This window comes from Aotus nancymaae, unplaced genomic scaffold (genome assembly GCF_030222135.1).
Source record: "Aotus nancymaae isolate 86718 unplaced genomic scaffold, 86718_ANA_hifiasm-v0.15.2.pri h1tg000010l, whole genome shotgun sequence".
Classification (NCBI taxonomy): domain Eukaryota; kingdom Metazoa; phylum Chordata; class Mammalia; order Primates; family Aotidae; genus Aotus; species Aotus nancymaae.
The window spans coordinates 15,055,688-15,082,003 of record NW_026988421.1 but is presented as its reverse complement, the minus strand read 5'-3'; the positions used below and the strand labels follow the sequence as shown (position 1 = coordinate 15,082,003).

Below are 26,316 nucleotides of genomic sequence, written 5' to 3'. Positions count from 1 at the left end.
ATCACTGACTTACTGAGTACTTAATATGTGCTATACTTTATATATATATTACTCCTTTAATGATTATAATAACACTGTGAGTAATGTATTTTTAGCTCTACTTTACAGATGAAGAACTTGAGGCACAGGGAGGTTAAGCGCTTTAACCAAACGCATGCTTGGATGAAAGCATGCCTGGAGCACAGGCAGTTGGGTGCTAAAAGTTGTTCTCATAACCACGTTACACTTCCTCTCACTGGTTAAAAAGGAAAAATAATTTACTCTGAAGCATTGAGATAGAGTAGAGCAAAGAGGTCCTGTAGTGGCCTAGCATGACCTGGCATGGCTTCTTGCAGGTAGAGAGGTTTAAGCCAACATGGCAGGAATGGTAGATGTTGGCAAGAAGTCTAGGTGAATGGAGGGGCCTGAACAAAAGCCTAAGTCTGTGCATGAGCAAGATGGGAAGTGATTGATTTGGCAGGCACAGTTGTCTCTCACACTTAACGGTACTTTTCAAGGCCAGAAAAGATGTTCTCGATTTTGAAATTCATACATAAAGTATAGTGGCTAGGTTGCTTTTTGCACTAAGCTGTGGAGAAAAGTATAGGTTCTTACAAATCTAATTAAGATAATTACTTAATAGAAAATCTATTTTAAAGTTTTGAAAAATGCTAACAGGAATCAACTTTTAAGGATAATCTATTCAAAGTCACCTCATACTGACATTCATATTATTAACCAACTCAGGGCAAAGCATGATTGTATAATAGCTCAAGGAGAAGTAGTGTTGTCTCATTTTACTTTCTGGGACCTAAACACCTAGGGAAAAATAGGTGATAAAACTGAAGCTGTCACAATCCAGCTTCTTTACCCTTCAAGTCACTGCCACACAATTAAAATAACTATAAAACTCAGTTAATCTAGATAGTATACAAGAAAGATAACCCTTAAATATGGTTATATAAGAGTGTGTGTTTGTGTCCATGTGTGGGTGTAGTTAGAAATTCTGAACACAGATTGAACATGGAGGCATTTCAGCAAGGAGAGATATTTGGTGGGATATGAAAATGAAGTTTACAATTGGAATACCTTCGGAACCTCAGGTGCAGCATCCTGATTCTGTGAAGATTATGTTTTATTCCTTTACCTATTCCCAAGTGTAATACTTTATTCTCTTTGACTTGACTGCTAATGCAATTTAACCCCGTTTTTGAGAGTGTCCATCAGCTTAATTTCTCTTATTAATATGAATTCTCCTTCCTACTGAGTAAAGTCAGCTAATGTATTTTTTTCTCCAAAAGTAAGTAAAGAAAGAATATAATTTTTACTTTTATTTTTCTTCCCAAAGCCTAAACAATGAAATCAGAGAATCTGTTTTTAAAATCTGGAATCTTAGTATTTGCTGATCCTGTGGAATCAGCACACTTGACTAGCTGTGAGCCCAGCCATCAGGCTGACTTAATACAATACTCAGTAAATTAATTCAATTTTACTAATGTGACTAAAAACTAAATTTCATATCAATATAAACACTCATTAAACTGCAAATACCAAGTCATGCAAGCTGTTGAAAAGACTCATTTTTATTTATAGATTAATTCTGATAAGAATAGCATTAAAAGTATTTTGGTAGGGAAATGTTAGAGTGATTAATGTGTAGTTGTTTGCATTTTTAATATTTCACTCATATATCAGATTAGTATTTGTGCATACTGTCAGACTTTATTCTGTTCTTGTCAAAATACTTATTACTGCTGACAGATATAACGTATCCACATTAATCCTTATTTCCTTGATTCAATTTTCTAATTGCTTTTTTGGCATGCGATGGCGGCCATTTAGATGTGATGTATTCATCATGTGGTATAAAAATGTTCTTTAAAAATTAGATGTGCCATTTAAAGTAACTGAGCAGGAAGAAAAAAATACTAAGGATTGGAAATTTTAAATTTCATCATACGTAGACAAACTATTAGATATTGATATGTCACAGATTCTGGAGGTTACTCACAAATCATAGCCACAGAATGTTAAAGAGGAAAGGGACCTTAAAAATCATCCAACCTACCTGTTCATTTTCTAGTTGGGGAAATTGACTTAGTAACAAGTCCAGGATTAAACAGCTAGATAGTCGGAGAGCTGGTCTGAGGATTCATGTGTTCAGAACACTAGTCAGAAATGGGGAAAGTATATGCATATAATTGTTATAACTGATATTCTAAATTGATCTTTACTATTAATAGGCAAAGAGAATGAGAGACTCTTTAGCTTCTTAAGCTCTATTTTTTAGTAATATTGTACAGTGGCTGAAAACCTAGATTTTAGAATCAGAGTTCCAATCCTGGATCTGCCCATCACTAGCTGTCTTACCCTGAGAATACCACCTGACCTCTCTGAATTTCAATTTCTTCATCTGTAGGAAATGGAAAAAAACAGTATCCTGCTGATAGGGTTGCTGTTTAGATTACATACAACAATGCATGTAAAAACTTAGCATAGCACTTGGCATCGAGTAAGTACTCAGTAAATGTTAACTATTATTATTTTTAGTGTTTTATTATCCCTTTAGTATCCACAATTTGGAAATAAATTTGGACATGTGTTGTTGCTTATTTCACCATGTGACTTCTGTGACAACTTCATTTATTCATTCACTGACTCTTTCATTTACCATGTACAGTGCCCTCCAGTAGATGCTATAGGTAAGACAAAGAAGAATCTAACATAATACCTGTTTTGCAGAAGCAGGGCTATACAACACGTACATCAATAAGTATAATAAAATACTGGGACACATAGGTCCCAAAAAGGCAGCACAAGCACGGTGATTGGACATTTCAAAGAGAGGAAGTGAGTACAGGGCATATAGGGATGAATAAGAAACCGGACCTGTTCTCAAGGAGCTTGATCCAATAAAAAGATAGACATTTACCCAGCTGTTATTCAAAGTAGAAAATAAAGAAGGCCACAAAGGTAAGGTTAAAGAACTAAAGAGGGAGAGCCTAAATACCTCAGATCAGAGAAGGCTTTATAGATGAAGTGACATTTGAGTTGGCTTTGAGGGATGCATAAGATCAGGAACGCTGGAAACCTGTGGGAAGGATCCCTTAGACAGTAGGAAGATTAAGAGTGAAGAAGGCTCAGATGATTCTGAAAACCCTGGGAACAGTTGTTGAACAGTCATTAATAGCACTTAATTTGGCTAAAACATAGAGCTTATGCAGAATAAAAGATGTGATTAGATGAGTATGGAGCTTGAATCATTTGGACTCAAACCTGTTTTGACCCATAGACATGTTCTGTTGGTCGGCAAACATATTAAGAGTCTTTAAAGAAGTCATGGTTTCTAGTCAGTACTCACTACTTTTTATTGTCTTACTCTAGAGGATAAGTCAGTCTTCTTACCTATTATAGGAAATACAGCATAAAGTTAAGCATACAAGCTCAGAGGATAGATTGTACTGGTCCAAATTCTGGTTTTGCCACCTATTAGGTCTGCACCTTTATTTATGTCACTTAAACTCTTAGACCTTCAGTTTCATCAACTATAAAATGGAAACAGTCAATACCTCATCGGGTAGGTATTGATACCAGGTGTATAACAAATGCTTAATAAATGTTAGTTATTATTACTATGTTACCCACCTGCACCTTGAAGCAACTTAGTTTACAAGCTTTACTTTGGAACTACTGAAATGTTTTTGAGAAAGGATGTAATATTTTTCTAATCTTTTGAGTCCTTGAATGTTCTACTAAACTCTACTTAAATTGTAACGACTAGTCCAGGGACATCAGATAATTCTGTTAAGCCCTCAGCTGCTGGAATATAGGTTCTAGTGATGGATCTCAGTATGATTACCAGAAGTGAATCCCTCACTCACCATTGGAGAGGGCCAGTAGAAGAAGAAACAAGTAGCCAATTTACCCATTGATGTTTTCCAAACCTGCAGTGATTCATGTAGCAGCAGTTTCCCAGGATAAATCCAGAGCTCATATGAAGGCCTCATTTTCAGAACACATTATTATGAGTTTCAAGAACTATACTCTTGAAAATCTTTATGATTCTAGATGCTTCTCTGGTAACTTTTTTTCTGTTTGTAATAGCGGAAAAATGGAAAGCATTTAATGTAGAATTTTTGCCCCTAAAACAGCAACTTGAAAATAAGAGTACAATAGTTTTAAAAACACTAGAGTGAACAGAATGAGTCTTTTTAAAAAGTGTTGTGGGCTTAATACACCAGGACTGCTAATTGTATAACTGTCAGTGATGTTTTCTTGCAGAGCCTAACTCCAGCTTCTTGCAGTACAACAAATATGAAAATGCCTAGAAGTAAATCACAGTTGCTGAGTGCTGTGGGCAAACAAACCCAGTCCTTATCTCTTTCAAAGGCAGCAATGGAAAATACATGATAAATTGCACAGCTCAGTGAACATGTTATGTCATTGTGAAATGATTTTGATTCATGGTTATGTAGTTATCACAAAACAACTGACAAACCTCAGGGTATCAGAAACATTATCATTTGTGGGGTTCTGCTATTTTCTGTTGTAAAATTCAAGTGCTATAAAGTGGTTTGTTTGGTTTTTTTATATATAAAATTCTGCATTGAAAGTGATATTTGTCACACACTCTTTGGAAATAATTTTTTAAATTATGTGAATTTCTTCCAGAAGTATCAAAGAGCTGTGCTAGTAACTAATATTTTAAACACAATGAATAATTCATATTTTTTACTAATATCCTTTTATGAAAATTCTTTTACCTAAAAATAGACCAAGTTATAAGTCAATTTGATTTTTTAAAATAGAAGTATAACTCCTTTTATATACCTCATCAATATACAGAAATTTCTGAATGTTTTCTATGCAAGAGCAGTAGAACCAAGAATAAGAATAATTGTTTAAAGGAAGATTTTATAGAAGTAGCTTTTATGCAGGCATAATTTCCTTCCTATGTTTGAGTTATTCTACTACACTGTCCTTATTTGTGGCTGAATCTCTGAAGTTTAAAGTGTTAATTAGGCCATATTCCACCTGAAGTGTAGGTATTTTTTATTAATTTTTTTCTCTGTTGATGTTTAAACACCAGCATTTGACGTTTAAAATCTTTTCTGTTTGTGTTAAAAGTGGCAGAAAGATAGCCTGGCAAAAAGATCAAATTGTTGTTTTTCTAAATCTCCTAAACTAAGACCCACTATTTCTCAACTTTTCTTATAGACAGATATAATTCTACCATTCTAATTTTTGCAATCATGGTTTTTTTTTTTTTTTTTTTTTAACGTGGCTTTGGATCTACTGAATAGTATCAGTTAATACATTGAGAACTTAAAAAAAAAGAAGAAGAAAAGCTTGCCTGTTGATAGAAATGATTGATTGTTTCTTAGGTATGGTTTTTCCAATATATTACTATCATTTAAACCTTGAGTTCCTTTTATGTTCTGTTAATATATTTTAACCAATTGACCTTTACATATAGTTTGCATTTATTAAATTAAAATAACTTTAGTAGCCTGTAAATATGATTTGAAACATTTCATAGTATTTTTCTTTTAGCCTTGGAATATGACAAACCTATTCTCTAAATATTTACATCATTGGAGAATATCTATGTACTTATGCAGATTTTGACTTAACATTTTCAAAAATGTCTGTTAAATTAAATGTAAGCTTTAAAGTGTAAAGCCATAGATCATGTAACTTGATACAAGTATTGCCACATGGCTTACAGCATTTTCTTGGAACATTTTTATGCCCTTTGCTTCTACCACCATGGCCACTTTTCACCTTTATATTGAATACTCCCAAAATGTATCTATATGAGGATAATTTTAAAACATGAGATTTATGTTGCTATAAAGGAGAAATCCTTTATAACCACATAAAACCGTTGTCACCAGAAATTTCAGTCTAAGTTTTACGTGAAAGCAGGCATATTTTATCTTTAATGCCTCATTAAACTTTCTAGAAATGGCAGTATTCTAGAATATTCTAGGTGAATGACTGCATATGTCTGTATTTCTTCTGAAAAGTTTAAATATCATCAGTGAAACGAACCTGAACAAATCATTTGTTCTAATAATTAAATCCATAGTACTTATTCTTCTATTTAATTTTGCCTTTACTCAGAAATGTTGCTTTATATATCAACTATGTCTCTTCTTTAAATGATAGCCAAACTAACATTCCTAGGATAAACTGGTAGCCTAATTGTTCCAAAGGTCACATTGTGCTTAATTCCAAATTTCATGTGTGGATTTGTGTACACATCTGTGTGCCTGTGCATAGGTTTATGTATACATGTGTGGAGGTGCATGTTTGTTTGTATATGCACACATCATAAGCCTGCATTGTGTGATTAAGAACGTGAACTCAGGAGGCAGCCTATTTGAGCTTAAATACTAGCCCAGCTACTTCTTCCTAGCTATATGAATTCGAGCAAACTTTTTTAACCTCTTGCTTCTGTGTTCTCATGTTACAGAGTTGTTGTGGGTTTAAATAAGTCAATATATGTAATGCACTTTGAACACCTAATCCATAGTAACCACTTAATAAAATACTAGCTATTACTATTATTATTATATATTTATTCTATGTGATTTCTAAAGTTATATTATTTATACGAGTGCCTTGGTGGATGATTAGTAAGTAGGTATTTCACTAAAATAATGTTAAAGATATGCCAACCTGATCTCACTTTTACATGTGGATTCTTAAAAAAAAGTCAAAGGTAGAAACAGAGAGTAGAACAATAGTCACCAGGGACAGGGAAGGGGAGGAAATGAAGAGATGTAGGTCAAAGGGTACAAACTTGCACTTATGTAGGATGAATAAGTCTATAGCTCTAATGCAAGCAGGAGGGCTGTAGTTAATACTGTTGTATTGTATACTGAACATTTGCTAAGAGAGTGTATTTTAGGTGCTCTTTCCACCAAAAAATAGGTAATTGTATCAGGTGATGAATATGTTACTTTGATTGACTGTAGTAATTATTTCACTCTGTGTGTGTGTGTGTGTGTGTGTGTGTGTGTATGTATATAATAAACATCATGTTGTACACTCTATAGACAGTAAAAATAATAAAGATATGCCAACAGAATATTTTGAATTGTGATCACTTAGATAAACTACACTATGTTGTACATTATTGGTGAGAGGAAACAATTAGGAAAAAGGAACAAAAGTTGTATAACTTTGTGGCTCACAAGCTGCTCATTAAATTTAATATTTGTTGGTTTATGCATATGTAAGCCAAGGTCACATCTATAGTGTGCAGGGAGCTAGTGTTAAAATGACACATGGTATGTCCTGAACAACCAGGAATGTACAGCACAGCTGCCTAAAGAATAGATAAGGTTAAAAAAATTAAAATAGCAATGCTGTGTCAATTATGCAAACTTAAAGTGGGTTTTCTTTTTCAGGGGGCACCCAAGCCAATTGCCATTGAACCATGTGCTGGGAACAGAGCTGCTGTTTTGACCGTGTTTCTTTGTCTACCACGAGGATCATCAGGTGCCCCTCCCCCTGGGCAATCAGGTATGATAAATGAGGAGCCTTCAGCAGTTAAGCAAAACTTATAGACTGAACAGAAGGAATAAAAAATATCACCAAATAGCACAGTAAGGACCTTTACAAGGTTCTAATTTAGAGCATGGTAAAATTTTGTGAGGAAAAAAACTTTTACCCAAATATCTAGATATCCACATTTTATAAGTTTAGATTTTCCACTGTTTCGCTGAAAAACACATGTTGAATATGTATGTATTTTCATATAATATACACACGTATGTATGTTCACACCTATACCGCCATTAATTACTGGATTTACAATAAGAAATCTCATTAGCAGAGCCACCATGTTCTAGGCCCTTCTGGCCAGCTTCCTTTCTTCCAGTATATGTGTCATATTAGAAACCACATTATAAATATGATTAGAAATTTGTTTTGTGAATATGGAACCAAACTAGGGAACATGTATGTTTAGAACGTTGAGTGGCATCAGAGGATCATAGCTTCATGCAACCATCTCAGTAGGTTTAAGATACGCCCTTGCTTTCAGCACTAGATGGAGGTCATGGGCCAGGGGAACTCTCTCTCTTAGGTGGGTACAGCCAGCCTTTGTTCTGTTTCTCCTTTTCCTACAGGAAAAGCACATGTTTTTTATTTGGGGATAATTATACCTGTCCTCTTAGAGGTCTTCTCATTGCAGTAGTGTTGTCCACAATCTAAGCATGCTCAATGTTGAATATAACTCAAGCTTAAATCACAAACCACACCTGTTTCTCTCTTTGTACATATACTATTCCATCTATTTATAATTTTGAATTTTTCTGTGTCCTGATTGTTTTCTCTTTCCAACCATTGCTGGAATTAATGCTTTTTGAGGGCAGTGATTTCAAATCTGTTTTTCTTTTCAATTCCCCTTAAGCATAAAATAAAATGCTAGCAATCTGGCAAGTTCTCAATAACAGTAATTGATGATGAACTGGCCTCCTTGCTTATTTTATCTTTTCTTACTTCCCTACTTGGCTTTGAATTTGCTCCCCACTTTCTTGACTTGTGTCCAACCAGACACAAAAAATGGAAAATACACTACTTTATGCCTTGTAAACGTTAGGTATTCATGTAACAGAATTTTTCCCATATATGGGAACAGAGAGTTTCCATCACCTTCAGATTCATCATTCATCGTACCTGATGATATCTTATTGCAGGAATTTCTATCCAAAGTTCATTTGTGGATGTTTATTCAAAGAAATAAACATTTTCTGCACCTTCTCGTATATTGAGTGAATGTCTTGTTCTTTTCCTTTCAGCACCTCCAAGGTAAATGGGATGCAATAAGTAAAATAGTTTGGCACTGGTCAGATAAGATGGATAATTATAGGTACTTGCACAGCTAATGGAAGTATTGTTTTAAAACTGGGATGATTTCCAAAACAAACACTTCACTAATGAAAACAAGTCTATGTGATATACACCAAGGTTTTTTCGATCCTTCACAAGATGAGCAGACTGAATACAACTGCCAATTCTCTGTCCCTTTAACCTTTGAAGTCCTTTTTGACTGCTATGAAAGAGCCAAGTAGCAGTGTAAACCATTACCTCAGCTGTGTTTTCCAACAACTGCTTATGATTACTAATGGTAACGTTATCTTACAAATGCATCGTAGTTTACTCTTTATAAAATGTTCTTCTATTTTTCACATGTGATCCTCATGGCAGGGCTGTGAGATAGGTATTATAAAACTATCATTGGGCCGGGCGTGGTGGCTCAAGCCTGTAATCCCAGCACTTTGCGAGGCCAAGGCGGGTGGATCACGAGGTCAAGAGATTGAGACCATCCTGGTCAACATGGTGAAACCCCATCTCTACTAATACAAAAAAAATTAGCTGGGCATGGTGGCACGTGCCTGTAATCCCAGCTACTCAGGAGGCTGAGGCAGGAGAATTGCCTGAACCCAGGAGGCGGAGGTTGCGGTGAGCCGAGATCGCGCCATTGCACTCCAGCCTGGGTAACGAGAACGAAACTCCATCTTAAAAAAAAAAAACAAAAAAAAAAACTATCATTATAAATGAGGGGAATGAGATGTAGAAAGCACCATATTTCTACACTCAAGGAACCATTGGGGAGGGGGGATACTCAAATGTAGAACAAAAGAATAAAAAATACTTGTTGCTAGCATCTCAGGTAATTTTTCCTGATGATCTGTATCAGAGAGCCTCTCTGTAATAAGCAGCCCGTGTCTTTACAAAAGCAAGCATTTGGGTGAATACTGAAAATGTCTACAGGGTTGATATAGCTAGACAATAGATTGAAATAGCTTACCATACTTTTTACAGAGCCTGAGGATTAAACTAGGATGAGTATCTGTGTACATAATTCAGGATGAGCTTGTTCTTTGATTTCTAAAAAAAAGTTGAGTAGATTTTTCAAGCTCTTCTTAGAGGAGTAAGACAACGGTTCTACTCCTTTAATTTGCAGTATTATCTGTGATCTACATCTATTTGTAGATGGGTAAGATGGGCAGATGGACAGATATGTCATAAAGCAAGTAAAGTAAAATGTTAATGGTAGGGTCTAGGTGCTGAGAATACTGGTATTCATTATAAAATTATTTTAACTTTGTTATATGTTTAAATATTTAATAATAAAATGTTGGGAAACAAGAAAATAAAATGTCTTCACTGCAAGAAAAAGGTAGCATCTGTAGAGAAATTTTTTCCATCATCATCTAGGTTTTCCCTGAACAAGGCAAATACTGACGCCAATATATGAACTAAATGACTGTTATTTTTCACTCCTTATCAAAATATTTAGTGTGTGTACAGCCAATTAAATCTTAAGACATTTGAGAGGAAATATATTCCAATGATTATCTGGGAACAATATTGGCTCTTAGGAACCAAATGCTGACACCTGTTATCTCATTGCTGAAGTTTAGTTTATTCTACATTTTTACAGAAAGTCCTTATATACGCCCATGCTTATCCCAGTGCTCTACACATAGAAATCAGTTAATAAATTATTTTGATAATGATGATGACAATGACAGGAGACTTGAGAACTGTGACCTTTAGCAACCACTTGGATCTATGAGCTTCAGTTCATTTCAGTAAAATGAGCAATTGGATTTGAATTCATTTATCATTTCCCAGATTCCTCTCCTAGAAGCCCTATGTTCTCTTGAGCCTCCTCCACTATTTGTGCAGGGTGACAGGTTGGGGGAGTTGAGGAGGACATAGAGGTGGAGCTTCATGGGGACACTCCTGAGCCCACCCCCACTGTGTGAAGGACAGGGTGCCAGGAGTCTTCTCTTGGCTGTTGGGCTATTTATGTCTCCATTTGTTAGTATATCTGTCCAGTTATTAAATTAGCATTCATTATTAAAAGTCTTCTTATAATACTTTGCATAATCTCAGACCTTTGTTTAGCAGACTCCTTGTTTGAAATGTAGCTTACTAAATGTCAGTGTCGGGAACTCTTTATTGGCATAAATAAGAGCATTTAAGAAGGATGAGCTTGAGGATGTGCGAAGGCAGAAGCATCCCATGAGCATGGTGGGTTTCTCTCATACACTGAATTTCAACCCTGAAAATGAGCGACTCAGAAATGCATGGATGCTAGTTTGGCCATCTCTTTTAAGGAACAGTGATTTTTTTTTAATTTAAAAAATAGCATTATCTTTGGACTTTACATTCTTTCCACCAGCAACTGCTTCAGTAATATGTGGCAAGTAATGCTTAGACATGGCCATTTTAGTTTCTTTCTGAAATGTGTCAACTGCCTCCCCTATGGCTCTCATCTTAATCAGAGGTCAAAATAAAAACTATGCCTGCCGACTCATCCTAGATTACCCATTCACTAATCTCTTTTTAATATAATAAATTTAGGTGCTTGGGAGAAATTCTCCCTTTAAGTGGCTTAGAATAGTAAGGCAAAAGATATTAAGTAGGCTTTTTGGCATTCCCAGAGCTGACTAATTACGTTTCCTGCTCCCCCACCCAGTAAACCTGCTGCTTCATTTCTGTATTTTCTGCGAGCAACCACTGCCAGCCATGCCAGACTCTTTGGTTAAGGTGGGATTTATGCTGTTCTTTGTGCATATGTTCACTGTGCAGCCACTTTGTCTTCTGACCTCAAAGTAGTTGAAAGATTGACCTGAAAACAGGACACATTAAGTGACTCTGCTGCATGACATTAAACCACCAAATGTGTCTCCGGCCACCCCGGACAGCATGGTCCCCAAGTGTTTTAGAGGCACATTAAGATGAAATGTGGACAAAGTAAATAGAGTTCTTCAGGAGCATAAATTGACAATGATAATGATTGCTGTCACTTTGTGATGGAAGATTATGGATTTCATAGTTTATGGATTCTTCCTAATGAGAAGCAGATTAACTTTTCTCACTGGATCAAAAATCCCAATGGCCCAAATAGCCACTGCTGAAAAGAAGCTATGTGCTGCAACTAGAAGTAGAATTTTGCCATGATCTTGCCTCATATATGATTAATTATAACATTACCAAAAGAACATTAATAGAAAGTCTAAGGTTTTAAAATTTTGAAATTTTCTACTTTAGCCTTAGAAGTTTGGCCAGGATGATTAGATTATTTTGAATAATCTAGAAATATTACATAATAAGTAAGATGCTAGTTTACCACAGTGTCATGGATGTCTTTCTTGTTTATAATGATAACAATAAGAGAACTTTGGTTTAATTTAATGAAAAAAGGAAAGGGAAAGAGAACCAGACATCATATTAAGTGCTTTATATATTCATGGGTATAACCCTCTTAATGTATCTGTGGAGATGATTATTTCACTTTTACTATTCAGAAAACAAAAACTCTAGAGAGATTAAATGACTTTCCCAGAGTAAATACAGCTAATGAGTAAATGAGCCAGAATTCAAACCGAGGACCATTGGCTCCTCAGTCTGTGTGACTCTCCCTCATCACTGTGCTTCTGTGGATGAAGATACTGGGGCACAGCCCTTATTCCTAAAAAATCTTTAAATCCAGAGTCAAGGAGGAAGGACCTAGAGGGTGTCTGCTAAGCAATGGGCTTAAGGTAGTAAGGACAGTTTTATTTTTGCCAGTGACTTCAGAAATTTGGTAAAATGCAAATCTGTGCATGCCCACGGGGCATCTGCTAATGAAACTGTGACTCGGTGTATGTAATAGGAAAAAGCGCATGAGCTCATAGGAAAAGAACCTAAACTTGTATGTGTGAGCTCTGGACTTGGAGTCACAAGCCCTAAGATCTAGACCTAGCTCTGCCACTAACTAACAGTGTGACCATGGGCAAGTCTTTCAGTCTCTGGGTCTTCTATTTTTCCATGTAAAAAATGATGGGGTTGGGTTAGATTCCTAGGATGCATTTTACTCTAACCCCATTGCACAGTTTAATACTACAAATTATGCTAAGTCATGCCAGTTTGGGGTGGGGAGAGCAAATAACTTGCTTTTAACTGGTACCTCAATTTATCTTTTCAGCTGCTCAGAGCCATTGGGAAACTTTATTTTCATATGTATTGACTATTAGTGACTAAAAATAATTAGGCTTTCTCCTGAAATTTAAAAAATTCTTAAAATTGTGTTAATGAAATCTTCTTAGCATGTTTGAAAGATGTAGATGGTTCATAGTGCTCCTATTTTAGAAGTGAGTAAAAGGAATCTAATACCACCAGTGAGGGGTACATTTTCCATAATCTCAGAGATGGATTGGGAATGGACTCCAGGTCCGCTGGCTTACAGTGTAGGATTCTTCCCTCTGAAGACAGTTTTTTAAAACAAATTTCCAATTTCCAGCAGCCTCTGAAATTTCTGTCCCTTCAGACTCTGTTTTTCTTTTATGATTCTGCCACCATATCTTCACACTTATAGAAACACATCTGTTGATACAATCTTAGCACTTATTTTGTTAGAGGTGGCTGGAATAAAAAATAGCACTACTGAATTATATCAAAACTTCATTATAAAAATCTGGCATGTTAGTTACCCTTTAACCTCAAATCCAAATATTGTTTATAGCCAGTGTATGTGTCTTCACAAAGAAGAAAGTAAATGTGGCAAATTCATGGTAAAATAAACTAGAAAATTAGGCAAAGAGCCCAGGAAACAACAGAGATGAGAACAAATATCTGAGATTCTTGTTAATAAATATGACTCTGTGTCAGAAAATATCTGATATTAAAAGAGCTTAAAATCAACAGAAGGAAATAATATTTTGCCTTGTATCCAAAATACAGTTATTGTGAATCCCCACTTACTGCCCTTATTCATTCAAGAAACGTGTAGAAGTCTGTTATATGCCAGCACTGGGTATACTATAGCGAACCAAACAGACTTCCTGCCCTCATAGAAGTTACAGCCTATGCAGAGATAAACATTCAACAAATGATCATGCAAATAAACTCATACCTACAAGTTGTGTTGAAGTGCTGTGAACAAAGAATAGAGAAGTGAAATAAAACAGTTGTACAATTGCTAAGTTTAATATTTGTCTACAGTGGTAATGGAGTGATAAACATAGTTATTAACATGCCCTTTCCTCAATTCTCACATCTCTGTAGTGTTTGACTGTCGATTATTCCCCATTACACCTCCCCACCTGCTGGAAACTTTCCCCTCCTCTGCTGTTATGTGCCTTGACCAATCGCAGGCAACCACTTATAATTCACTTAGAGGCAATGGCTGTAGAGCACATCCTTTCTGTGCATCCTCAGCTTCATCTGCCCCTTGCATACAGGCATTCCCCCAGGTCTGATCCTTAGCCAGCTTCTTTTACCCTCTCCACTTACTTAGGGAAAATTTCTCTGCAGCTAACTGCCAATTCTGTGGGTCTTCAGCCAATACCTCTCACCTGCTGAGCAGCAGCATCTCAACCTGGATTTCCTACTGTTCAGGTATAAAGGCAGCCTTCCTTCCCCCTTTCCTCTGTCACCTCCCACCATTCCCCACATCAGCTCTTCTCTCCTGACTTGTCTGTTTTTGTAAAGTCTGTTTTAGAGTGGCTCAAGTTTGAAACCTTCAAATTAGCCTGTCTTCTCTCTTTCTGCCCTTTTCTATCTAAGTTATCATGAAGCTCTGTAGATTTAATCCCTGGAGCAGACAGAAAAGACATCTTAATTTTTCCATTCTTGTTCCTTCCATGTTTTGTTCTGGGAGTGGTGGCTTCTCATCTGGGTTGGTGCCAAAAGAAAGCACAACTCTAATCATATCACTTCCTCATAAACCTTTGCAGACTTTTCATTGCCTGTTAAAATAGGCCCAGACGTTTACTCTGGAATGAAAGGTGTTCTCCTTGGCCTCTCTCAAATTCCTTTCCAGGTTTAGCACCTCAGAGTCCTAAGCCTATCTGCACAGCACCACTGGCCACATGGGGGTCCTTGGACAACTATTTTAAACTCTCATACCTTCAGTTTCTTCATCTATACCATGGGAAAAAAAATGACTAGATAAAATATCTTTGTGCTTGCTGCTAGGCGAATGACTGCTGCTAGGCCTATCATTCCATACATATTTTTCTTATGATTCTCTGAGGATATGTATGGTCTGTCGTATTGTTCCTTGTACCTGAAATCCCCTCTCTTAGCTGCTTGTTTTCAAAGCCCAGTACAAATGCTATTTCCTCCTCCATGCGTCCTTTTCATTCCCCTTCACACAAGTTTGACCTCACTGTCCTGAAACCTCATGCTTTCTAACATATATCAAAGTTGCTATGTACTTTTCTTTCTTCCCTGGGAGTAAGCTCTCTGAAGGCAGTGGCTATATTTTATTTTATCTTTGAATCCCTAGCTGCTATCAAGTGTCTGGCACTTAATAGTTTCTTGATAAATATTTAATTGATACGCAAAATTATCTTTAAATTTTGGAAACTCTTCATCAAAAAAGGTCTACAAAAGATGTATACTCCACAAATATATAATTTACAATGTAAAATTTTACTTCAAGCTCATAATATCAATAGACTGGATTTTGTGTTTTTATAATTCATGTAGCATGGATCAAGCTACATATCTCAGGGAAAGAAATCAAGCCTAAAACTGTACTTTCAAAGGAATACGTCTATTAAAACTAAGTTGTTTAGATTTAAGGTTCAATGAACATGAGAATATTTGTGAAAGATGACACAAAACAATAAAGCGATTTATATTTCCAATGTAGCATGTTTGAAACCTATTATAGAGATCTGTTTTCATGTTTTGAACATTGATTTCTTCCTTGGGTAGTAATTTTTTTTAAACCATGTTATTTAAGTTTGAAAGACCTCAACTCAGTTCCACCCTTTATGACCAGAAAAAACATTACTTTGAATCTTATGGAAATGTCCACATATTAGTTATACTCAGGACAGATAGCTTCACAAAAGATAACTGGCAAATAAAAAGCATCAATGGTTGATGTCGTCATTAAAATGTACTATTTGTTGTGAATCTATTCTTTGCACCAAGCTACTGTTCGTTGAGTTACTATAACCCTATAGGGCAGCAGTCCCCAACCTTTTTGGCACCAGGGACTGGTTTCTTGGAAGACAGTTTTTTCACAGACCAGGTGGGTCAGTGGCAGGGATGATGGTTTTGGGATTAAACTGTTCCACTTCAGGTAGATTCTCATAAGGAGCATACAGCCTAGATCCCTTGCATGCACAGTTCACAATAGGGTTCATGCTCCTATGAGAAATCTAATGCCTCCACTGATCCGACAGAAGGTGGAGGTCAGGTGGTAATACTCCCTCACGCTCACCCTTCACTCATCTCCTGCTGTGAGGCCCGGTTCCCAGCAGGCCACAGACTGGTACTGGTCTGCAGTCTGGGGTTGGAGGCCCTTGCTATGAGTTATATACAGTTGGCCCTAGAATAACATGGATTTAAAATGTGTGGGCTCATTTATATGTGGATTTTCTTCTGCCTCTGCCACCCTGAGACAGCAAGACCAGCTTTTCCTTTTCTTCCTCCTCCACTTACTCAAAAATGAAGACAATTAGGCTAAAAATCTTTATAATGACCTAATTCCACTAAATGAATAGTAAATATATTTTCTCTTCTTTATGATGTTCTTAATAACGTTTTCCTTATTCTAGCTTACTTTATTATAATAATATACAACATACAAAATATGTGTTAATCAACTGTTTATATTATTGGTAAGGCTTCTGGTCAACAGTAGGCTATTAGTAATTAAGTTTTTGGGGTGTGAAAAGTTATATAGGGACTTTAAACTGCACAGGGGGTTGGCACCCCAACTCCCATCATGTTCAAAGGTCAACTGTATCATCACTTTTCTTTCATATATGAGAAAAATGAACTCATGGATATTAAGTAACTTGCGTACAGCCACATAGTAAATAATAATGGAGCCAGAATTTAAAACCAGAAAAGTTTTACATCAAAGTGCTCTTTATAGATGTTTTTGATTTTGTTTTGCTTTTTCATTTCTTAGCTATGAGTAAAGACCATTAGCTGTTTGTGTTTTGAGGATAGCATAAGCTTTTTCTTTTACTGACCAGTATCACTGTAAAATGACATGGTCAGGGTCCTCCCATTTCAGATTTTTAAATTTCTCTTTTTGTCACTTTTGATTGTGAGAAATTGATTAATATATAAAAGAAAAAAGAAGAAAAACAGGATGAAAAGCATAAACAATAGTGAACATGGCTAATTAAACATGCGGCAGAAATGAGTCAGCCTTAAAGGTTAACTTAAATACTTTCAAGACTGAGCAATTAGAAACAAACTCACATGAAAAATAAGAATTCATGGAAACGAAAATGAGACCACCAGCACTGAAACCTGACCAACGCATTTTTCCTTTCTTTTTTCTTCTTTCCCACCTGCCACCTCTTTCTGATATTTCTGGAATTGACTGGTAAATAATTACTGTGGTCAAAGAGAAAAACAGGAAAAAATTAAAACTCAACAAGACAACTTACAAAGCCAAAGAGGAAAATCAAAATGTGTTGGAATAACCAAGCTACGTTTGCAGCAACAAAACAACAAAATAAGAATGTTATGGGTATGAATAAAATGTTAAGGGTCAACCATTGTGAAAGACAGTGTGGCAACACCTCAAAGATTTAGAACTGGAAATACCATTTAACCCAGCAATCCTATTACTGAGTGTTTACTCAAATCATAGAAATCATTCTATTGTAAAGATACATGCATGCATATGTTCATTACAGCACTGTTCACAACAGCAAAAACATGGAATCAACCCAAATGCCCATCAATGATAGACTGGACAAAGAAAATGTGGTACATATACACGATGGAGTACTATATAGCCATAAAAAGGAATTAAATCATGTCCTTTTCAGGGACATGGATGAATTTGGAAGCCATTATCCTCAGCAAACTAAAACAGGAACAGAAAACCAAATACTGCATGTTCTTATTTATAACTGGGAGCTGAACAATGAGAATACATGGAAACAGTGAGGGGAACCACATACACTGGGGCCTGCTGGGGGAGGGAGGAAGTTGGAGGCAGAACCTTAGGAAAAACAGCTAATGCATGCTGGGCCTAAAACCTAGGTGATGTGTTGATAGGCTCAGCAAACCATCATGGCACACCTTTACCTATGTAACAAACCTGCACATCTGCACATGTAACCTGAAACTTAAAATTTAAAAAAATTAATGTTTTAAATTTTAAAAAGGGTGAATTTGTGAGGTTCTCCATTATTTCTTATGATAGCTGACACCATGGTTTATATAAAACTTCCAATTAGTAAAAAAAAATTACTTTTAATTGGTTATGAATTAAATAGTCCTACTTTCCATAGATTTGGGAGAATTTAACAGAAGAAGGTTGCTGCCTTCATTACTTTAAGCTGCTCTAATAAAATATGAGAGTGACTTGAACAACAAACATTTGTTTCTCACAGTTCTGGAGGCTGGGAAGTCCAAGATCAAGACGCCTGGCCAATTTGGTGTCTGGTAAGGGCCCTTTTCCTGGTTTGCAGATGTTCACCTTCTAGCTATATCTTCACATGGCAGGGAGAAAGGGCTCTGATTTGTTCTTATAAGATCACTAATCTCATCCTGAAGCTCTACCCTCTTGACCTTACCTAAACCTAATTAGTCCTCCCCAAAGACCCCCGACCTCCAAATATCATTGCATTAGGGATTAGTGCTTCAATGTATGAATTTGGTAGGAGGTGGAACACAAACATTCAGGCCATAGCCGCCTCCTTCTGTATATAACAAGAATGGATGGGTTCTGAGTCTCAGAATGACTAGAACCACGGTCTCTGGATCTCTCAAGCTGGCAGTGAGAGATCCAACCTTGGTTCTAGTCCCTGCTTATATTATGCCTCACTCATACTTATTGTACCATGTTGCAAAATCTAACCAGAAAAAGAAAATAACATAATTCACCTCTTACTAGCAGACAGTACTGCATAATTCTGCCACACAGAGCCCAGAAAAGGCAGGCAGAAGAGAACTCTCTAGATCCAAAAATGAAAATTAGTGACTTGCCAGCCAACTGGTAAAAGGCTAAGAGTGGATAAGTGGCCCTGAAAATTCCTTCTAATCACATAAACATTTTTCTGGAGATCACTTCATAGGTGGTCCCTAATAGGGCCTGTGGTCTCCAGAGGAAGTATATTCAAGTTTTGATAAAAACTCCATGTTATACTGATAGCTGGCTTAATCTCCAGTCCTGCCATAGACTGCTTAATGGTGCCATAGTATCTACCAAAGGTATTTTTGAGTGTGGATGTCCCCTTACTCTTAATGGAAGTCCTGGTGAAGGAGCAAGCACCAGCAGTAGAAATTAATTCTACAAAAGGTAACTGTTGATTACAACTATATTACCTCCTTAAGGCCACAGTTATCTTTCTCTAAGAGCTTATAGGGAAAAAGTTAAGAGGATTTATCTCCTGAAAAGAGAGTAATTTATCTCCTTTTATCCACTTTATAATTTGCAAATTGGCATAGCCCATGCAAGTTGAGCAGGCTTCCCTCACTGATGGGTAGCATATCCAAAGCTTTCATATAATAAAAGCACTGGGAAAACCTGCGAGAGCCCATCTTCTTCCTTAGGAACTGAGACTTAAACTGGTCCACAGGACTCAGGGAGGTGGTTTGAGGAATCCTACATGGTCCCTGGGATCATCATGTAGAAGACTTGAGGGAATAAATGGATTCTTGTTTTCTGAAACTGCTGTCTGATATAATTTGAATTGAACCTTGAAGCCCCTAAAAGTCTGGATGCAGTGACCATACATTCAATTCCATTTATTCAACAAGCCAGGCAAGGATCATCAAATCAATAACATGACTATGCCGTCTGCCTTCCCTTTGCTCACCATCACAATGAAAAATGACTCCTTAAGTGTTCTGCGAGGCAATTAACTCTGAAGGCAGAGCTGTAATGGAGAGAGGCTGAGTAACATTTGTATTCAAAACTTTACTGGTAAAATGGAAAGCAAGTTGTTGTCCATATTAATAGATACATAAAATGTATAAATGGGGTAATTTGGTATTACTCTATTTATGCATAATATTATACAACTGCAGAAACACAGAGCTAAGAAGGGCACTGAAATGACATATGGCTCCTCCAACTGTGTGCAGCCACAGCTGGTGACCCTGTCCAGAATCATCTTGGACAGGCAGAGTGTTTCTGAACACATTCCCAAAAGTCATGCTGATAACTTCCGGGACTAATTCATTCCGTTATTTAACAGTCTTCACTGCAATTTGATTCCATTTTCTTTTGTTCTCTTTCTTCTTGTTTTCATCTCTCTAGAAATAGAGAAGAGCTAATTATGCTCCCTATAATAATCCATCATGTGGTAGAAGGCGGTTTTGAAATCACCACCCAGCCTTCAGTTCAGGTTCAATACAGTACTCCCAGTCCTTCCATCTGGGCCTTTAAAGAGCCTGGCTTCCAACTTGAGTCATCTGGTGACTCTCAAAATGCTCTTTAACCTTCCCAAATATTATTGACTCAAGCGACATGCAATACAAAGGGACTCTGTCCATTTGTTTCACAGATGAGGAAACTGAGGCTTATCGGAAAAGATATCCTCAGAGTTTACCATCTACCATGTGGCAGAATCAATCCAAGAGCCCTCTCAGGCTTTGCTCTCCTTGTTTGTTTCTCGGTGCCTAACCTCTCTTCTCAACCAGCTGCCCTGCCTTGCTGGCTGCTTCCCCACTTGCAGTTCGGTAGGACTCCTTTGTCCCTTCCTGACCTTTTCTGCGATTCTACATTTTGTATCTATGGCCATGGTTTTCCTTGCACACAAAAAAGGAGCAGTTGGTTTGTTAGTTTCTCTGATGTTTCAAGGTCATATTTAAAGTTTAATCCTATCCTTTTAAATGCCTTTCTAGTGCCCTGTGACCCATTTGATGTTTTCTGAAAATATAATGATTTTAGGGAGATGTTAGATGCCTCACAGTGCTGGATTCCAAAGGGACTTTTAAAATACCATTTGTTATGAATGCACCATATCTCTGTCCCTTTGCAGGTACCAATGCCTCTGCCTAGATTGTCCTACCTATCAGCCCCTCTCCAATATACACACCCTTTTGCAACAAGCGAATTTCAAATTCAAAGGTCACCTCTTCCATGAAATTTGTCCCCATGTCTACCCAGCCTCAGTTCTCTGCTTTGTTTTTCCATTTACTATTATAAAATTTTTCTTACACTGTCTGCATTCCACCCATGTGACCTAAGGCAGGGATGTTTCCCTTATTATGTCTATAGGGGCTAAATGGTGCCAAAAACATAGTAGAAGGCTAGTATATTTGCTTAATTATTTCCCCCGCTTCTCTTACTCACCTGTGCATGTTGGTGCTAACTTCTCAGAGTCCAACTCTTAAGCTAGCTGTAAATTCAGACTTTCTACTGCCCTTTGTCATGTTCCTTACTATAAATTAATTCTAGATGCTTCTCAGGTTTTAAAAATGATGAACTACCCTAATCTCTGGCCTGAAATTTGGTTTATGAAATAGAAATGAAAACTTTATCGAGGTTAAATCAGTTCCTTATTACTAACTAGGCCTGTTGTCTCAGCTCTGTCCTTGTGACCTGTTTGTCTCGGTCTTAGTAGTCATTTCGCATTACGTGATTTTTTCTATGTTTAACACATTTCTTTCAGTCTTTTGTTATTTTTTTCCAGATATAAAATTATCACTTCGATAGTCTGGTCATTCGTAAGATCATTGTCTGATAATTTTTAACACCATTCTTTTTCCTTTTCTCAAAAATGAGGTCAGGCACAGTAGCTCACGCCTGTAATCCTAGTACTTTGGGAGGCCAAGGTATGAGGATCACTTGAAGCCAGGCATTTGGGGCAAACCCAGGCAACATAGTGAGATCCCCATCTCTACAAAAATTAGAAAAGAAAAAAATGATAATGTTTCACAGATTCTTTGTTCTCAGTGCTTTAAGTGGGATCAGAGCCCCTAGCACTTTTCTTGATGGCCTAGGTATGAGTCACCAGACTCTGCTTCTGCTGCTTGGACCATCCCTTTATAGTTTCTGCTGATTCTTGCTAGGCTACCTGGCCCCTATATCCTTTGTTGTGGGTTTTTAGATCACAGTTTTTCTTTAAGACTGAAATTTTGCAAGCACTTTGAAAGTCTATTTTAAGCATTATTTGTTATTAGTATTTTCTGTTACATATAAAAACAAGCCAATTTTGTAAACCTATTGCCTGCTCCCTTGCAAGTTATAGTCTGTTTCCCTTTATGTTTCCGGTGGCTCACTTTAGTCCTTGCTTTATTGCTTTTCACTTTCCCTGATGTTCGGAATCATCCTGTTTTGCTAGGCTTCTTAGGTTAGAGCACTCCTAAGTTCCATTTTAGATCTTTGCGCAGCTCTTACCCGTCCATTTGAACTTCTTCTCAACCAAGTTTTTTTCATCCACATTAAAAGTGTTTCTCAGAAATGCAAATTAAAACACTGCTGAAATACTCTTTCTTACCTCTTATGTTGGTGAAATTTAGAAAGTGTGGCAACCTAGTGCTGGGAAGAATGCAAATGGCTACAACAACCCTGCTGGAGGGGAATTTGACAAGATCTAACACAGCTACACTTCTACTCTTTTGACCCAGCAGTCCTACTTCTAGGAATTTACCCTAAAATATACCTCCAGCGATGTGAAACTACATATGCATAAGTTATTTATTTTAGCACTTTTTTGTAATCACAAAATGTTGGAAATAACCTAAATGACCATACACAGGAAAGCGGTACAATGAATTTGGTACCTGCACAAATGGAACACATTGTACCTGTAAGAAAAGATAAGGAAGACCTCAAGAAACTAATAGAAAATTATTTCCAAAATATATTTAATGAGAAAAAGTGCATACAAATATCTAGTGTCTGTCCTTAATGTAAGAAATGGGGACTGTAAGGACATCTACAAATGTCTACGCATTTTTGCAAAAGAAGTATAGAAAGATAAGTCAGAAACCAACAAGACTGCTTACAAAATGGAGTATAAAAATGAAGCAATGAAAGGGGGAGTTGGAGGGACACTTCTTTGAGTATACCTTTGTATGTATCTCTGACCCTTAGGAAAAATATGACCTTTCACATACCAATCAGTTAGGATATGGGAGAACTCAAAATGAAGTATAAATTGTAGAAAATACACCTAAATGTATTCAACTGAATATAAAACTATGTTGGAGGTATAGGGAGAAAAGAGCAACCTAAGTATCTTTAGAAAAGGGTTATTTTGACTATATAATGTAACATCAAAGGCAACTAAAAGTGTATATATACAGGAATGTACTATAGTTGTATATTTGTTTCTTCTACAAACAGGAGCATGAACCAGCAATTCTGACACTATTTAATGTCCATGCTAGGATTGAACAAAGTAAATATTTTCTGGATAATGAGAGCATTTTCTCACTATCAGAGAAAAATGTTACATATGAGGAAAGTGAGAAGACTAGAATGAACCTGTGGCATTGGATTGGAATTAGAGGGATCAGTATGAGTTTATTCACATATAGGTGGCTGCACATAGAAATATAGATGTATGCATGTGTGTTGATATACAATTGTATGTTTCTTAATGCTGCCTGCTGAGAGGTCCTAGAAGCCATGATATCTCAGTAGCAATAAATGTACTTAGCACTCATCTCTTGGTTTCTTAACACCATTCTCCAATAAAATGAACCATGAGTTTGGGTATATGGTCAATTCTAGGACTAAGAAGTGCCAATACAAGATAACTTGGATCATCTGATGGTTCTAGAAAATAAGTCCTCAAAAAAAGTATGAAGACATGTTAAAAGGGCAGAGGAGCCAACTTGAAGGAGCAGCTAATGTCTAAAGCTGGAACAACTTGAACAAGGTAAATAAGTATAGTATTGGATTATAACTCAATAAATGTAAGATCCATGAGTTCACACTAACAGATTGGATAATGAAGAATAGATAGTTCAAGACCAGCCTGGGCAATATGATGAAACCCTGTCTCTACAGAAAATACAAAAATTAGCCAGCCATGGTGGCATGTGCCTACAGTTCCAGCTACTCAGGAGGCTGAGATGGGAGGATGACTTGATCCCAGGAGGTTGAGACTGCAGTAAGCTGAGATCGCACCACTAAACTCCAGCCTCGGAGCCTGGGTAACAGAGTGCGACCCAGTCTCAAAAGGAAAAAAAAAGAAGTGGGAGAGAAGAAGGCAGCACTTTTTTATAGTAGAATTCTAATTAATGGATGTAGAAATAAGGGAAATAGAAAAATCACCATTAGACAAATACCACAGTAGTAATTGTTAAAGGCAAGAACCACTGATGAAAGCTAAAGTTAACAGGATAAAGTATGTTGTAAAACAACACATTTGTATAGTCAGAGTATCTTCCCACAAGACATTTATTGATTACAAAGGGGAAAGCAGTAAATTTATAATAAAGTACCCTAGAAGACATGACTTATCCAAATGATCAAGGTCAATATAACTAGTAACAAAACATATAGAAGTCATATACCCCCTGATATGTTGCATGGAGAAGAGCAAAATATCAGCTCTGTGGTATTCTTGTTAAATGTGTAACACCAATGTAATCATGAGAAAAGACCAGACAAATCCAAATTGAGGGAGAGTTTGCAAAACAAAACCACCAAAACTCTTCAAAAGTCCCAAGGTCATAAAAAACGAAGGAAGACTGAGGAACTAACACATTAGAGTCTAATGACATATACATGCAGTAAAATCCTGAATTAAATCCGGGAACAAATAAAACATAACTGAGAAAACTGGTAAAATTCACACAAGGTTTGTTGACTACTCAATAATAGTATATCAGTGTTGGTTTTCTGGTTATAATCATTGCACTCTGGTTATGTAAAATGTTTTCATTTGGGGAAGCTGAATGAAGAGCAAATGAGATCTCTGTACTCATTTGCAGTATTCCTGTATGTCTAAATTTATCTCGAAGTAAAAAGTTCATTATTTTGTCAGGACTCTTTTATAAGTTGACCATATTCCAAAGTTCAATCTATAGTTTACAGGCTCTATTTTCTCATAGGAATCATTTATTTCATTGTATGACTCCTGGGCCAGCCCTCAAAAGCTTACTTAACCTAGAATTTTTATGTATGTATGGGCATTTGTATTTATTAAATAATCTCCCTGTACTCTTGAACATAATAACATAGGATAGAAAAATACCCCTATCTTACAGGTAAAGAAATGAGGTTGCAGAGAAGTTTCTCTACTTGTCTCACATTTTTTATTTTAAGATTTTAGAGCAAGCAAGTTGCAGAGTTGATTTTAGAGGCAGGTCTGTGTGATGCCATATACTGAGATCCCCTACTGAAGTATCTGAGGCTTCATCTGCTAGGCCACTTCTCACATATTAGCCACTGAAAATGGACAAATCTTATGGATACTTCTGTGCTGTCCTCTGGAATCTTTCCCTTCATTATTTTTCTTTTCTTGGATTGTTGAACAAAATGTTCGTCTTTATTTTCTTCATAAGAATTGCCTTATTTTTAAAATATTGACTTTTAAATAGTTTGTGGATTTTTTTTTCTCTAATTCTGTCTACCATTTTAAAACCTTTTTTTTTTCTTTTTTTGAGACGAGTCTCACTCTACTGGCATGATCTCATCTCACTGCAACCTCTGCCCTCTGGTTTCAAGCAATTCTCCTGCCTCAGCCTCCCAAGTAACTGGGATTGCAGGCACCTGCCAGTACACCCAGCTAATTTTTTGTATTTTTAGTAGAGATGGGGTTTTACCATGTTGGCCAGGCTGGACTCAGACTCCTGACCTAGTGATTCACCCACCTCAGCCTCCCAAAGTGATAGGATTACAGGCGTGAGCCACCATGCCTGGCCAACTAAAAGCATCTTTTAAAGATCAATCAAAAAGTGTGTAACTCCTAATGCAACATTAGGAACAAAGTTAGTAAAATCTTAAAACAAGATGATATGTATTTACTATAAATTATACTGTGCTTATAATGTGCTACCATAGTTTTGTTAAATTTTAAAAAATGTTTTAGATAAGTAAGCACCTGAAGACTAATATTGGGCAAAGAAGCTCTTTCCTATTAAAATATTCATCAATTACACTGACGTGAACATAGTGTTCTGAACAATTATAAAGAGTGGGGCTCCTAATGCAAATGTCATTTCTATTATGACTTTTTCTGAATTTGTGAAATATCTTAGTCTATGAAACTGTCCAAAAGTCACACTCAAACCAAAACAAATGAAAACCAGCATTTCTCAGGCATTTACTGTGATTCAGTCACTATAATAAGGATTTTCTAATGTTTTCTCATTTCATCTTGCAGTAACCCTGTAAGGTAGATACTGCTGTCTCTATTTTACAAATTAGGA

At 36.5% G+C, this 26,316-nt stretch overlaps 1 protein-coding gene across 2 annotated transcripts in view; it reads left to right on the top strand.

Annotated features, from left to right (window-relative positions):
- The window catches only part of ATRNL1 (attractin like 1), an 811,501-nt gene that overhangs the window by 699,223 nt on the left and 85,962 nt on the right, over nucleotides 1–26,316 (top strand). For both annotated transcript variants that reach the window (XM_064373808.1, XM_021676929.2), the window contains one exon: nucleotides 7,398–7,512. In XM_064373808.1, coding sequence (XP_064229878.1) covers nucleotides 7,398–7,512 — 115 coding nt within the window. The remainder of the gene's footprint in view (nucleotides 1–7,397; nucleotides 7,513–26,316) is intronic.